General features: G+C 47.2%; 1 protein-coding gene across 1 annotated transcript in view; it reads right to left on the reverse strand.

Annotated features, from left to right (window-relative positions):
• The window catches only part of BMPR1A (bone morphogenetic protein receptor type 1A), an 86,582-nt gene that overhangs the window by 13,803 nt on the left and 57,237 nt on the right, over positions 1 to 15,542 (reverse strand). The window contains exons 3-6 of the mRNA XM_081956520.1: positions 13,876 to 14,038; positions 12,735 to 12,837; positions 10,003 to 10,099; positions 701 to 800 (exon numbers count right to left, since the gene is read on the reverse strand). Of these exons, the coding sequence (XP_081812646.1) occupies positions 701 to 800; positions 10,003 to 10,099; positions 12,735 to 12,837; positions 13,876 to 14,038 (463 nt within the window). The remainder of the gene's footprint in view (positions 1 to 700; positions 801 to 10,002; positions 10,100 to 12,734; positions 12,838 to 13,875; positions 14,039 to 15,542) is intronic.

Below are 15,542 nucleotides of genomic sequence, written 5' to 3' on the forward strand. Positions count from 1 at the left end.
ATTCAACGGATCTTGATTTCATTCATGACCTAAATTCTAATTTGTCAAAAGTAATTTCAAATTATATGCCACAGACTTTCTCCATTTTTACATTAGTAAGTAATTTCCTAATTGTTGATTTTACGCGGTTGTTATCTACTTGAAACAGAAATGAATTACTGAATAAAGAGTTTGTGTCTCACCTCAAATGCACGGCTTAAGTATGTGATAAATGAGCCCCCTAATTTCTATCTCTGGATAACAATATAGTATCATACAAAAAGTCTTTTCTTCGTCTTACTATGAAGCTATTTAAGTTAGATCAAACTAAGTAACTGGAGCTAAATTAGATGAATTTAAATCATCACCTAGATTTTCTGAAAATATCGTCAGGATCTCATATAAGATTATATGATGTAAAGGAATATATTAATCATAAACATTAAATGTGCAAATAGGCAAATGCAGGTCCCAAATCATTAAAATATTTTATATCCAGCACAAATAAGACCATGAATCTTGAAAGTTTCTCCCACATTCCACTACAGACTGTGTAATGGGAGGTCCTGAGTATTATTCCACTTTATACAATTTTCTACACATTTAACCACCAAAAGTGATGTAAATCAAATTGGGTTCAACTCGAAACTGCCTTTAAAACTTCCAGTCTATCCTGTTTTAATGCAACATCTTAAAGCTGCAAATATCCAACATGGTTTACCTGTAGCAGAAACAGCCAAAGAGGGCAATCATCGCAATTATGCACACTGCCATGCAAATAAGCACAGCTATCCAACGTATGCTGCCATCAAACAGGGCATCTAAACAAACAAACAAACAAACAAACAAACATTAACACAGTATTTCTCAACCTTGGCCACTTTAAGATATGTGGACTTCAACTCCCAGAATTCCTCAGCCAGGATATATGGCTGTGGAATTCTGGGAGTTGAAGTCCACACACCTTAAAGTGGCCATTATTAAGAAACAATGCATTAACATAAGCATAATTAAATGCAGAACTCTCTCACTGAAATTATCAGCCAAGATTTAGACAAATCTTATTGCAATCTACCTTCAGTAATACAATTTTGCAATAGTTCTTGTGTATAAACTGTATACGGAATGTCATCATCTATGGTTCTATTATTATTCAACTGGGATCATAATTAACAAGGTATAGATCTCTGGTGGAGATTGTTTGAAACAAGGCAATCTGCCTAGTACCTGATTTGATGTCTACGTAAACAATATTACATTTCCCCAGAGTTTTATACTATGTTTTGCTATGCTCAGAACTAACTGCGAAGTCTTCTGTTGCTAGGATATTAGCTACCGTATTTTTTGGAGTATAAGACGCACCTTTTTTCCTTAAAAAGGAGGCTGAAAATCTGGGTGTGTCTTATACACTGAATACAGCATTTTTTGCCTCCCGAAGACCCGTGCACTTCACCAAAATTGCCGTGTAGAGCCTGTAGAAGCTCCTGAGGGCTGGGGAGGACAGAAATGAGTGAAAAACTGACTCTTTTTTGCTCAATTTTGCCCCCCACTGCCAGGAGTACTCTATAAGCCTCCTAAAGGCTATGCATGCAATATTTTTCACAAAAAACGGGCCCATTTTCACAAAAAAGGCCATTTGTTTGGTCATTTTTGGGCGCCCCGACCCCCCAGGAGCACTCTGCAAGCCCCTTAAAGGCTATTCATGCCTTTTTTTGGGGAAAAAAACGGGCCCATTTTTGGGAGGTTTGTAGAGTGCAAAACCCTTTAAAAAAAAAAAAAGATCATCGAAAAGGACTGAAAGGTCTTTTTCTGTGCACTGCGGGAGAGTCCAAGCAACAGGTTAAATCAGTCTGGTTGCCCTAGGACTGAGGAATCTTTTTCCTTGGCCACGCCTCCTGGTGTTGTTTGGCCCCAGAATTTTGAGAAGGTCTGGAACCCGTGAAGTCTGGAAGTGTGATGAAGCAGTAAAGTCCAAGTTGACACGACGGTCACGAATCCCTGGACAGAGAAGCCAGGGTGGATTGGACTCTCCCGCAGTGCATAGAAAAGGACCCTTCAGGTAAGCCAATTGTCATTTTCCTGTGCACTGCTTGGAGAGTCCAAGCAATGGGACATACTCAGGTTATATGTCACTAGGGTGGGCAGAAGGTCAGTCCCGGGAATCGGTTGTGGAAACAACTGCCTGGAGAACCCGCCTGCCAAACAAGGCTTTGGCCGAAGCATACATGTCCAATTTATAGTTCTTGACAAAGGGCGATGGTGAAGACCAGGTAGCCGCTCTGCAGATGTTGTCAATGGTAGCCTGGATGGCCCAGGCCGCGGTGGTGGCAGCGCTCCTTGTGGAATGAGCGGTAATGTGTGGAGGTACTGCCCTGGACTGATGTTCGTATGCAGCTGCAATGCATGCTCTCAGCCACCTGCCGACTGTAGAAGATGTCACCTTCTTATCCAAGGAGCCTGGCTGGAATGACACAAAGAGGGCCTCTGACATGCGGAAGTCTGTAGAATGCTTGATATACATCTGCATCTGACGTCCAACTTGTGCCAAACACATTCCCTTGGGTGGTTGGGGCGCGGGCAGAAGTTAGGTAGGATGACTTCTTGCGCCCTGTGGAACCAGGTGTTGATCTTTGGGATGAAGGCAGGGTCCAGACGCAGTACGACCCTGTCTGGATGGATGACACAAAGGTCCTCCCGGACTGATAGAGCCGCCAGCTCTGATATGCGCCTCGCGGATGTTATTGCGACAAGAAAGGCAGTCTTTAAGGTGATGTGTCCCAGTGATGTTGTAAGTAGAGGCTCGAAGGGCAGTGAAGTAAGAGCCTGTAGGACCACCGATAACTGCCAGGTGGGATAACGGTGAACCACCAGAGGGCGTAGGTTGGAGGCGCCCTTAAGGAAACAGCAAACCCTTGATATTTTGCTGAGGGACTGGGTCGGATCACCGGACCAAACGGTGGATAGTGCTGCCACCTGACGACGAAGGGTGTTGGGGGTGAGATCCTTGTCTAGGCCCCCTGTAGAAAGTCCAGTACGCGGGAAACAGGTGCAGTGACTGGATCAAGATGGAAGTTGGAAGTTGTCACACCACTTGGCGAAGGTGGACCAGGTGGAGCCGTATATCCTGGTCGTTGAAGGACGCCAGGATGGTACGTACCACCTCCTCCGACAGGCCCTCCTCCTCAGGAGGTCCCTCTCAAGTGCCAGATGGCCTGCTGGAGCCACGGGGGTCCGGGTGGACTATGGCCCCCTGGCTGAGGGAGATCTGGCCTTGAATTCGCCATGGAGTGGACACTGACAGGCTGACAAGGTCGGCGTACCAGGACCTCCGAGGCCAGTGGGGTGCGACGAGGAGGACCTCCGCCCTCTCCGCAATGATTTTGCAGATCACCTGTGGTAGCAGCGGCAGAGGGGGCAAGGCGTACAGCAGTGACTGAGGCCATCTGCATTGAAGGGCATCCGTCCCCGGCAAATGGAAGCGAAAAAAGAAGCGTTGGAGTTGCGTGTTCTCTCGGGTGGCGAACAGGTCGATCACAGGGGTGCTGAATCTGCGAGACAACTGGTGGAACAGAACTGGATCCAATTGCCACTCTGCATTGTCTATGGTGGTCCTGCTCAGCCAGTCCGCCTGAGAATTGTCCACTCCCGAGATGTGGTCAGAGCGAATGGATGCAATGTGACACTCCGCCCACCTGCCCAGGGCCTCTGCCTCTGCCATGAGTTTCCTGGACCTGGTGCCACCCTGGCTATTTATATGTGCCTTGACGGCCACATTGTCTGTCATCAGGAGGACGTGCTGATGCAGAATGTCCCAGTGAAAATGCTGCAGGGCAAGTCTCGCTGCCCGCAGCTCCAAGAAGTTGATGTTGCAAGCTGCTTTGGCTGGAGACCACTTGCCCTGAGTTATGCGATGTCCCATGGGTGCCCCCCAGCCGGCAAGGCTGACGTCTGTTGTGATGACCACTCTTGCAGGTTCCTTGAACAGGTGTCCCTTCAGTAGAGCTGTTGATTGCCACCACTTGAGAAATCTCTTCACGGTCGGGGAAAGCCGCACCGTCATGGATGAGTTGCTCCTGTTGACTCTCTGATGAGGTAGGAGAAGCCACTGCAACTCTCTGGAATGGAGCCATGCCCAGAAGACGACCGAGATGCAGGAGATCATCTTCCCCAACAGTTGTGAGAGGAGTAGCATTGAGACTCGCCTCAAGCTCAGAACCCTGTGGGTCAGGGATACTAAGCTGTCTACCCTGCCCTGGGAAAGGAACACTCTGCAAGTTGTGGTGTCTATCACCGCCCCAAGGTGGAGAAGGTTGGTAGTTGGGGTGAGATGACTCTTTTCCAGGTTCAAAGAGAACCCGTGACCCCGGAGGGACCTCATGGTGATGTGGAGGTCCTGTAAGGCTTGTTTCCTGGACGATGATTGGATGAGAATGTTGTCTAGGTAACATTGTAGTCTTACGGGCCTGCACCTGAGTTGTGCTGCAACCACTGACAGAACTTTTGTGAAGGTCCTGGGTGCCAACAGGCCAAATGGAAGGGCCCTGTACTGATAATGTCGGTCAGCATAGAAGAATCGCAGGTACCTTTGGTGTTGTGGTTGAATAGGGATAGGTAGATAAGCCTCCTTCAAGTCGATGGATGTGAGGAGATCCCCCTGGTGGATCCCTGCTAGGATAGTCTGCAGGGCTTGCATATTGAACCTCCTGTATGCGATGTGACGATTGAGGTTCTTGAGGTTCAAAATAGCCCTCCACCCCCCTGAGTTCTTGGGTACCAGGAAGAGAATGGAATAAAATCCCTTCCCTTCCTGGTTGGGTGGAACCTGCTCCACGGCATTGATCTCTGGAGATGGCAAATTTCCTGGGTCATGAGCTCCCTCTTGAGAGGGCAAGAGGGGGTTGGGCAGCAGACGAAATTCTGAGGGGGTTGAGAGAGGAACTCCAAAGAGAGCTCCTCCCTGACGGTCTGGAGGACCCAGGCTGTCACGATGATAAAAAGTTTGCTAGGCCTGAACTGACATTCAAGAGTTAAACTAAGAAAGCTTTATTGCGCAGGTCAAAAAACAAAAAGTTCTTATCTGAAAGTGATTTATTGCGCATGCGTCACACATTCCAGAATCTATTCCTTTCTTCTTTGTTCGGCTGCCAACTTGGCAACCGGAGCTTTTATTATCAAAATGTAACCAATTAGTTATTTTCTATTTTATTTTATTATTAAAGTTTGTTTATTAATTAGAATACTTCTTAAAGACTTGTATTTCTTTTCTTAATATCTCAAAAGATATGCGGAAGGGAATCAGCCCGGTCCATTGATCTCAGATTTCTCCAGGGCGTTTTTTCCCCTGACACAGGCGTCCTCTATGGTCAAATCCCATTGGTGGGCGAACAGTTGAAGCAGACACCCGATGGGAGGGGAGCGTTGATGGTCACTTGGATTTGCGGAAGGGCCGGTTGAAAGCCGGTTGGACCTGCAGTAGTTGAACTGCTGCCTACCTCTGTCCGGAAAGGACTGCCTGTCCGGGGACCTATCTCCCGACTGATTAACTGATCTGGTCGAGGGAGCGGAGGAGGATCCTGCGGGCTCACTGGAACGAAAAAATTGCCTCTTGAAATAGGGAGCGGATTTATGGTCCTATTTCTTGTTCAAGGTAGGCAGAACTTTCCACTTTTCCTTAGATTCGATCAAGAAGGGGTCTAAGACCTCCCCAAATAATTTGGTCCCCTTAAACGGAGCAGAAGCCAATTTCCACTTGTTCTTCTGATCCACCTGCCAGTGATGAAGACACACAAGGCGGTGGGACGTCACGTTGCAAGCTAATGCCCTAGAAGCAAATTTGACCGTGTTAAGGGAAGCATCAGCTGAGTATTGGGTCGCTACAATGATTTTGGCTATGTCCTGGCGAAGACGAGTGCCTCCTGCTGGTAGTTTAGCCTGAAGCTCACGCAGCCAAATGATAGAGGCTCTGTTGAAAAAGGACGCGGAGGAAGACGCCTTAATGGCCCAGGCTGCCACCTGATGAATCTTGTGGCAGGCCTTCTCTGCTTTGCTGTCCTCCGCCTTTAGGCCTTCTAACAGGTCAGCAGGAAGGACCGAATTAGAAGTGAGGGCTGCTATAGGAGGGTCCACAGATGGAAGGACCAGAATGTCTTCCAGTGTGGGATCTACTGAATACAGCTTTTCGTCCCCACCACTGGGCACGGCCAGGGAACCAGGCTGGACTCATTGCCGCGGAATGACATGCATAAAGAGATCGGGAACCAGAACCAGCTCTTGCTGAGGGGCCTGAACATTAAACATGCTTGCATTGGGGTTAACCGGGGTGGAATCAGAAGATCCCTGCACGGTATTAGGTTTGGTACCCACTTGGGTGGTGTTCCTAGCCTTGTGCATGATGGACTTAAATAAGCTAGGCTTAAAGAGCCCTGAGAAGGCAGGGGCATCCGGAGGAAGGTCCTCGTCCTCCGAGAGCTCCTGCTCCTCCTGATCTGGGTCCTCCAAAACAGAAGCCTCGCTGAGCGCCTAGGATTCCAGAGAAGGGTGACAGACCCGCCTGGCAGTAGGGGGAGCCTCCTGCCCTGTCTGACGAGTACTGGGAACAACGGGCATTTGGTCTCGTCTCTGCATCCCCTCCGCTATGCCTTGAGAGATGGCGCAGGCGACAACCGCCTGCATGTGGACGGATAACTCGGGTTCCTGAGCTAAACCAGTGTCCGGCCCAATGTCCCTGGAAGGAGGAGGATCTTGTTGGGCGAGGATAGAACCAGTAAGCCCCCCAGGGTTGGGCCCCACGAGAGCGGGCCCTGAGTCAGAAACATACGAAGGGTTAGGACAGTGGTCGGCAAGCCGCGGCTCGCGAGCCACATGCAGCTCTTTACACACTTTAATGTGGCTCTTCTGTGTGCTCCTCTGTGTTAGCCCAAAGCCTGGCACTGAGCGGGCCTTGCTCCCCCATTGGTGGAGCCCCAGGAAGCGAGGAGGGAGAAAAAGAGACGGAGGCCAAGGAGCTTCTCCCCCCCCGCAAAAATCTTATCAGGGAGCCGGCGGGCAGTAGCAAATTAGCTGATCACGCGGCGTGATCGGCTAATTTGCTACTGCCCGCCCGGCTCCCCGGTTAGATTTTTGCTGGGAGGAGGCGGGGGGGAAGCTCCTTAGCCTCCGTTTCTTTTTCTGCCTCCTCGCTTCTCGTCCCCGCTCGACTTCAGGATCCTCCCTAATCATTGTGGGTCTTTCCCTTTTTTCTTTTCGACCCACAATGATTAGGGAGGATCCTGAAGTCAGGCGGGGACGAGAAGCGAGGAGGCAGAAAAAGAAACGGAGGCTAAGGAGCTTCCCCCCCGCCTCCTCCCAGCAAAAATCTAACCGGGGAGCCGGGCGGGCAGTAGCAAATTAGCCGATCACGCCGCGTGATCAGCTAATTTGCTACTGCCCGCCGGCTCCCTGATAAGATTTTTGCGGGGGGGGGGGAGAAGCTCCTTGGCCTCCGTCTCTTTTTCTCCCTCCTCGCTTCCTGGGGCTCCACCAATGGGGGAGCAAGGCCCGCCCAGCGCCAGGCTTTGGGCTAACACAGAGGTCTGCAAAGGTGGCTGTTTTAAGACTGGTGGACTTCAATTCTCAGAATTCTGGGAGTTGAAGTCCACCAGTCTTAAGAGCCAATTTTGCAGATCCCTGCCTGGGCTAATATGATTGATGCCCTTGGTGGACTTCAACTCTCAGAATTCTGGGAGTTGAAGTCCACAAGTCTTCAAGCTGTCAGGTTTGAAGACCCCTTGGGGTTTTTTTCCTAAAGGGTTAGGGATGCAAGGATCTTGTAATTTGACAGCTTTAAGACTTGCGTGCTTCAAATGCCAGAGTTTATTGAAACTAAAAACAGTGTACCATCCTATGTATTTTCGGTTTTAAAAGTGTGGCTCTCAAAATAAATTTCAATCGTGGTTTTGGCGAGATTTGGCTCAGTTGAAAAAAAAGGTTGCCCACCACTGGGTTAGGAGAACCCAGGTCTGCCAAAGCCCTATCCAGAGATAGATCCTGAGATTCCACCTCCTTATCATGGACAGGTGATCCCCCCTTGGGGGTGGTAGAAGGACCGGCTCAACTCGAGGAGTGGGCTGAGGGGCCTTCCTCGCTGGGCCTTCTCGAACTGCTTATCGAGAGTCCGCTGCCGCCTCTCTGCATCCCTAGCTGCCGCCGCGGAAGACACTTTATACTTGCGGGATCGCATCCTCCCACATACATCCCTGCGGCCAATACGCTCACACAGGGAGGGACTTCTCCTGGTGCCATCCACTGGACAATGCCGGCGGGCGACACCGAGGGGTAGGGCCTTCTCTGTGATGGGCCCAACCCTCTGGAATGACCTCCCCCCCGACATTAGAACCACTTCTGACCTCCGCTCCTTCCGGCAAAAACTGAAGACTCACCTGTTCCGATTAGCAGGCCTGGCATAATTCAACTGTCCCTCCTGGCAAACGTACTATATCTGGTTATTTTAGGGGTTTTTTAATTTACTGTATTTGTTTTTAGGGGTTTGAATTTATTTTATATCTGCTTTGTACAGTTCTTTTAACGGCATTTTAACCTCCTCCATGTCAACTGTCAACTGTACATATTTAATTTTATTGTATCTTGTTATATTTTGTATGAACTGTACACCGCCCCGAGTTCCTTTCGGGAGAGGGGGCGGTCTAGAAGCATTAAATTAAATTAAAATTAAATTAAATAGGGATGACTATCCTGACTGGCCACCCTGCCCTTCCTTGCCCCTGCCTGCAGAAATTCCCTTGCTAGGGGCCTGTGAGGGACCTGGTCTACCGTCAAGGGAGTCAGATGGGCCAGGTTGCTCTATGGCTTGGTGGCACGATCTTCAGACAAGAAGGCCAAGGCAGGTGGAGATCAGGTGGTGATGGAGACTCTGTTGGCTGACACTGGATATGATTACCAGCAGGTATTGTGGAATCGGTTTGTGGAAAAAAAAATGCCAGAAGAGAAAGCTGGAGCTCTGCAAATGAGTCCAATGAAAATCCAGCCACTCAAACAGGAGGTGAGAAGGTGGAAAAGCAACCAAGGCTGCAAGACTAGGCAGATAAGGCAGGGAGAGACAGTGAAGATAATTGAGGAGCCCTCCCTGTGCCAGTGTATGACCACCAGGTGGCCAAGACACCAGCGCCACTTGGGAAGACGTTGTGGATGGTAGTGACCCAGCCGGTGACCTGAAACAGGGCCAGCTAACCACCCTGTGGCTATCTGCTGAAGCGTGGCTGAGTGGGAAATCCAATTGAAAAAGGCGTGAAATTAAGCCTTTCCAAAATGGCCGCCGCTCTGGTGCGAGGGTGAAGGAGGAAGATAAGATGGTGGCCGTGCGTTTTACAGCAGCCACACACTTCTCTGTGCCTTCCCAAAGGCAAGAAACCAGAAAAAAAACCTCAACAACAAAGCAAACCGGCGGCAGCCGCCGGGAGCCTTACCACCCTGCCGCGCTTTAAAGCTGATTTGGCAGCTCTCTGCTGCCGTCCAAAGGCGGCGCAGCAAGCAGAGCACTACCACGCCTACCTCCAAGTCTCAAGGAGAAAGTCAACGACGGTGAAAAAAAATCAAATCTAAATAGCCTATAATAGTAAGGTAAAAAAAGCACAAATAAGGACAAGGAAAAAGAAAAGGGGAATAAGGAGAAGGAGAGTCCAAGTCTAGGATAAATTAAGCTGGAGCTCACAAAAAAGTCCTGAACGGGCAGACTGAGGAAAAATTCTGAGGCCAAACAACACCAGGAGGCGTGGCCAAGGAAAAAGATTCCTCAGTCCTAGGGCAAACAAACTGATTTAACCCGTTGCTTGGACTCTCCAAGCAGTGAACAGGAAAATTGCGTTTTCAAAACCTTGGTGCGTCTTAATACTTCGGTGCATCTTATACTCCAAAAAATACAGTACTTGGGTGATAGACCAAGGTTGAAAAATAGATGGGTAAAATCTTCATGCAAAGGCCCACTACCCCGTGGATCCCACCCACTCAATATATCAGCAAGCGTAGTACTTGTTGAAGAAGGGGGTAGAGTGGGCTGCAAATCTTGATTGCAGAAGTCAGTCCGGCAACATTCAATGGTACGGCGTCGTAGAACAACTCGGGAATCCTACAGAAGAAATTGCACACTGAAGCAGCGCAGAAGCACATAGATATATATGCATGTATTAACACATTGGTTAGTTATTATTTAGAGTATGATGGCAGAGGTGAAGTAAACACAAACACAAACACCCACACCCACACTGTATATACAGTCTATGCAGAGGTGGGTTCCTGCCGGCATTACTACCGGTGCAAAGTGCAAACATTTTTGCTCTGCACGCATGCACATTTGTACCTTGAAAGGTCTACGCATGCGCACATCATTAGCAAAGGGGAAAAAATCACATTTTTGCAAAGAAGATTGTTCTGCACATGTGCAGAACAGGAAAACAAGATGGCGCCACCGAGTATAGAACTGGTTCGGGCGTGTGTCCGCCCGAGTTACTACCTACTCGGCCGAACTGGTCCAAACTGGTAGGAACCCACCTCTGAGTCTATGTAAAACTTGGCCTCATAACTGAATGTCCAATTCAGCTACATTCAGAGGCAATGGCCTCTGACATTGCTTCGTGCAGATCTTTGTGCATAATTTTGCGCAATATGTTTAATAGTTTCCAGATCAGCACCATAATCGCAACAAGGGGAATCTTTCCAGCCCCACTGATATAGTGCAGAGACAATTCTTCCTGTATCACATCTAATTCTGAGACAGGTTAAAAAAAACAAAAGATGATTTGGTCACTAATGGTCAGAGGCCACAAGAAAGTAAGTACATTGGACCATCAGCTAGTCATATGTATTTTCACAACCATGTACAGATGTTCAAGAATCTACAACAAAGCACTGGAAAGCAGGCATTGGTATATATTGTTGCTTTCCAAACAATATTTAAAATAGAGAACTGAGATCTTCCGCAAAAGGTTGTGATGTGAAGGTCAAGTAGACATAGCTGTGACCTTCACCTAGCAATAGCACTTATGTACCGCTTCACAGTGGTCTGCATAACTTTTTGAGTGGTTTACAGAGTCAGCACATTGTCCCTGACCATCTGGGTCCTCATTTTACCAACCTCAGAAGGATGGAAGGCGGAGTCAACTTTGAGCCGGTCAGGATCAAACTCCCGGCTATGGGTAGAGTCAGCCTGCAATTCTGCATTCTAACCACTGTACGTACCACCATGGCTCTCACCTAGGATGCCCCATTCTATTTTCCATTTTTAAATAAAATTAAAATTTTATTTCCTATTTATTCCTCTAGCATTTGGCATTTTCTACTTCATGAACATACACCATTTTCTCGGGGACGTTTTGAGAAATACTCATTTGATCCTGCCTGTTATGGCCAGTCAGGGGCCAGTGCATCTAGCGACAGATTCAGACAGTGAGGAAGTTGAGGAGCAACATGGGCCAGTCCTGGAGTCTGGGGAAGGCTCAGATGAGGACTCTGTGTTGGAGGCAGAGAGGGGGCCAGGGCTGTCTGACAGTTATCAGCTGTCTTCAGAGTCGGACATCAGTGGGGCAGAAGAACAGCTGGAGCCTGTTCACAGTGTGCCCAGCGCAGAGTTGCCAGACGAAGAGAACAGCTAAAGAGCAGCGGCTGACTTGGGAGTAAAGGCACAGGTGGACAATTAGTTCAATTCATTCGGGTGAAGATCTGTTCCTGACTTCTTGCCAAGTATTGTCTGCTACGGAGTGGCATTTGGAAGCTATCGGCCTGGCAACTCTCCAAGCCTGATCAAGGTCTGTAGTTGTGAAATCTCATGAAAGACTGTTGGCCGGGACTTTGCTGGAGAGGAATTCCCTTTAACCTAAATAAAAGAGGTTTTATTGGGATGAGGAGTCGGCTTCATGATCTTGGGAGGCCTAGGTCAGAACAATGCCTGCCTTTCCACATACACAATAAAGTTGTTTCCTCGGAGTTAAGCTAAAGCTCATGCAACTATCACAATGATCTTCTGAACCACAACATGAATGTAGTTTGTCATCTCCTTGTTCTGGAACTTTCCCCAACTTCTCAGATACTAGTCTGTAGATCTGGTATTGCTTGGTGGTCTCTCATATAGATAGTTCTCCCTTACTGACTGCAACTGGGACCAGCAACCATTAAGTGACATGGTCCATAGATGAACTATAATGTGACCATGCAGGAATCACAACACCAGTTCTGTTGTGGTCATTAAGTAAATCACTGAGGGGGTAAGTGTGACATCATGTGTGTGTGATTTGCAGCAAACAATGACTCAACTTTCAAAGAATTCTACCTGGTGACTGAGATCCTTCACTAACATATTGCCATTCACTTTGGGGAAGAAAATCTAAGCTTGGTGCAAGGGAGACATTTTTACTAATATTAATTTATTAATAAGAATTTTAGAAGCTGGCACCTTCCCATAACCGTTTGCCCACTCAGATTCCCCTAACCAACTGGTTCAGACTGAAGAAGCTGCTTCGATGGCCAGAGAAAACATCTCAAACAACAAGAAAGTAAATCTAGTTGCCATGACTCAACTTTCAGACTATTTTTGATAAAAGTGGCAACCTTTTAAAGCTTTTTGGAAAAAAATCAATATGCTGCCCTTCGCCTGCAGCAAGCAGCTTAGGATTTAACAAAAATTGATAAGCAGCCTTAGGGAAAGTGAAGAGCAACGGCTTCTCCTTCCTCATTTCTGGAAACCGCTCAGAGAATCAGCCATGAGGTACCTTGCACTGGAAGTCCGACCCTTCGTATTTCATGCAGCCAGAAGAAAGGGTTTTTTCTCCGTTTTCATCTTCCTCAATGATGGCAAAACAATGTCCGTTCGTTCTGAAAAACAGATGAACTCGCTTCAGTTCTCCGAATGCTGCGTTCAGCCAGTCTCTTCAGAAAAGTGTTGTTTTTTCTCCTTCTAACATAGGATGGGCATGGCCAGCTCGACATAACTCATGTCGGTACCTGTGGTGGCCCAAGTGCTCTGCCAGCAAATATGGAGTCCCAAGCTCTGTTTCTGGCTGCAATAGCCTCCTGCAACCCTCTGCCAGCAAAAACAGAGCTCCACTTTCCCTGGCAGAGGATTGCAGGAGGCCCTCGCAGCCGAAAACGGAGCTCGGGACCCCATTTTCACTGGCAAAGGCACCACTGGTCGGTCCTTTGCCGTTTCCAGGATGGCCTCGCGTGCCTGATCTAAGTACCCTGCAGGCCAGGTCCGGCTCCCGGGTCTTGAGTTTGACACGCTTGTTCTAACACTACCAGTATATGCTACTCTGATGGGAAATGAAACTAGCTGCAAATAGAAGATGCTGAACAGGGCGACAACTAGAAATACATTTATGGCTCCATTTTTCTAATCTGAAATTTGGATTTCAATCCTATATAGGCAGTGGTGCGATTAAGCCAGTGCGCACCACTTCGGGAGAACTGCTTGTTAAGTTTCTGAGCAGTTTGGTGAACTGGTTGCTGAAAGAAATCATTAGGGCAGAGATCCGGTTGTTAAATTATTTGAATCCCACCACTGTATATAGGAACAACCACTTTGTGTGCCTCTAGAATTATAATGTGTTTGAAATCATAATTTCATTTCTGCACATGTTAAATCCTGGCAGAGTTGATATAGATGTAACCACTAGAGGGCAATAAAAACTGCAAGTTTTAAATATGTAAAAAAACATATTTTTACGTTTTACGAACTGCGCTGTTCAAAAGCTGCTACGGCGTTAAAATGTTGTATCTTGAAATTTCTGAAATATTTCCAAATAAGAAAGCAATTATTTAATCACCAACATATAAGGAATTAAGAACTAGGGAGGGTAAATGATGTTGAAGCCTCTCCTATCATCAGGTCTTCATTATGTCTGCATTACTTACTTGCATGTGTTATTAATGGCGTTTTCTGGACAGTGACCAGAGCAATAGCACTGTAAAAAAGGCATGATGTCCTCTGGGGCTACTGTCACCCCATCTTCCTGTTTCTGCTGGCCAGGATCTGTCTTTATTCCTGCTGCACGGATCATCCCGTTTTGGTTCCAACCTGTGGGATATTCCCAAAAGAAGTTAATCCATTTTGCTGCAAGCCCATTGTGCAGAGAAGGTTTAAACACTTGGGGTGGCATTAGGGTCACTGGATATTTTGGGCTTCTCATTTCAGAAAACCCTAACTTAAGAAGCACACATTCTAACCACAGCAGGTTTTCTTGTATGAAAGCAACACTGAATCACCATGGAACTGAATTTCAAGCATACTGTATTTTTCGGAGTATAAGACGCACCTTTTTCTCTCAAAAAAGAGGCTGAAAATCTAGATGCATCTTATACATTGAATGCAGCTTTTTTTTTGCCTCCTGAACCCCACCCACCCCAACAAAAATGGTTGTGAATAGCCTTTAGGAGGCTCCAGAGTGCTCCTGGGGGCTGAGGAGGGCAGAAATGAGGAAAAAACAGGCAGTTTTTTGCTTAATTTTGCCCCCCACCAAGCCCACAGGAGCACTCTATAAGCCTCCTAAAGGCTATTCGTGCCCTTTTGGGGGATAAAAATGAGCCCATTTTTGCAGAAAAGGGGCCATTTTTGCTTGTTTTTGCCACTCCCCCAGCCCCCAGGAGCACTCTACAAGCCTCCTAAAGGCTATGCATGCCCTTTTTTGGACAAAAAACGGGCCCGTTTTCATGAGGTCTGCAAAGTGCAAAAACTTTTTTAAAAATTCGCCTCTTCAAAATCTTGGTGCGTCTTATACTCCGGTGAGTCTTAAACTCCGAAAAATACGGTAATTTGAGGACAGTCAGAACAAGAGATGAAACACAAATATAACAGAAAAACGGAATTGGAAGGGACCTTGGAGGTCTAATCCAATCTCTTGCTCAAGTAGGAGACTCAATACCATTCCAATAGGTCTCAGTCTCTTCTTAAAAACCTCCAGTGATGGAGCACCACAACTTCTGAAGGCAACCTGTTGCACTGGTTAATTGTTCTCACTGTCAGGAAGTTTCTCCTTATTTCTAGGCTTGGTTCTCTCCTTGATTAATTTCCGTCCATTGCTTGTCTTGCTTTCTGGTGTTTTGGAAAAAAGGTTGATCCCCTCTTCTTTGTGGCAGCCCCTCAAATATTGGAAAACTGCTATCATGTCATTCCTACTCCTCCTTTTTATTAGATTAGACATACCCAGTTCCTGCAACTGTTCTTCATATGTTTTATCCTCCGGTCCTCTAGTCATCCTTGTTATTCTTCTCTGTGCTCTTTCCAGAGTCTCAACATCTTTTTCATATTGTGGCAACCAAAACTGGATGCCCTATTCCAACTGGGGTCTTACTAAGGCTTTATAGTAGTGGTACTTATACTTCACGTCATCTTGATTCTATCCCTCTGTTAATGCAACCTAGAATTTCAACATCAGTCCACAATCTCTGTCAAACCTATGGAAATGATCTCAAGCCAAAAAAAAAAAAAAGGGGGGGATGCAGAACACTTTCATTTTATCAGCTGGGTGGATTTGATTTAAATCAAGGTTTAAATCACCAGTAAAAAGGCTTGTTTTAAATCA

This window comes from Natrix helvetica (assembly GCF_964273705.1).
Source record: "Natrix helvetica genome assembly, chromosome: 5".
Classification (NCBI taxonomy): domain Eukaryota; kingdom Metazoa; phylum Chordata; class Lepidosauria; order Squamata; family Natricidae; genus Natrix; species Natrix helvetica.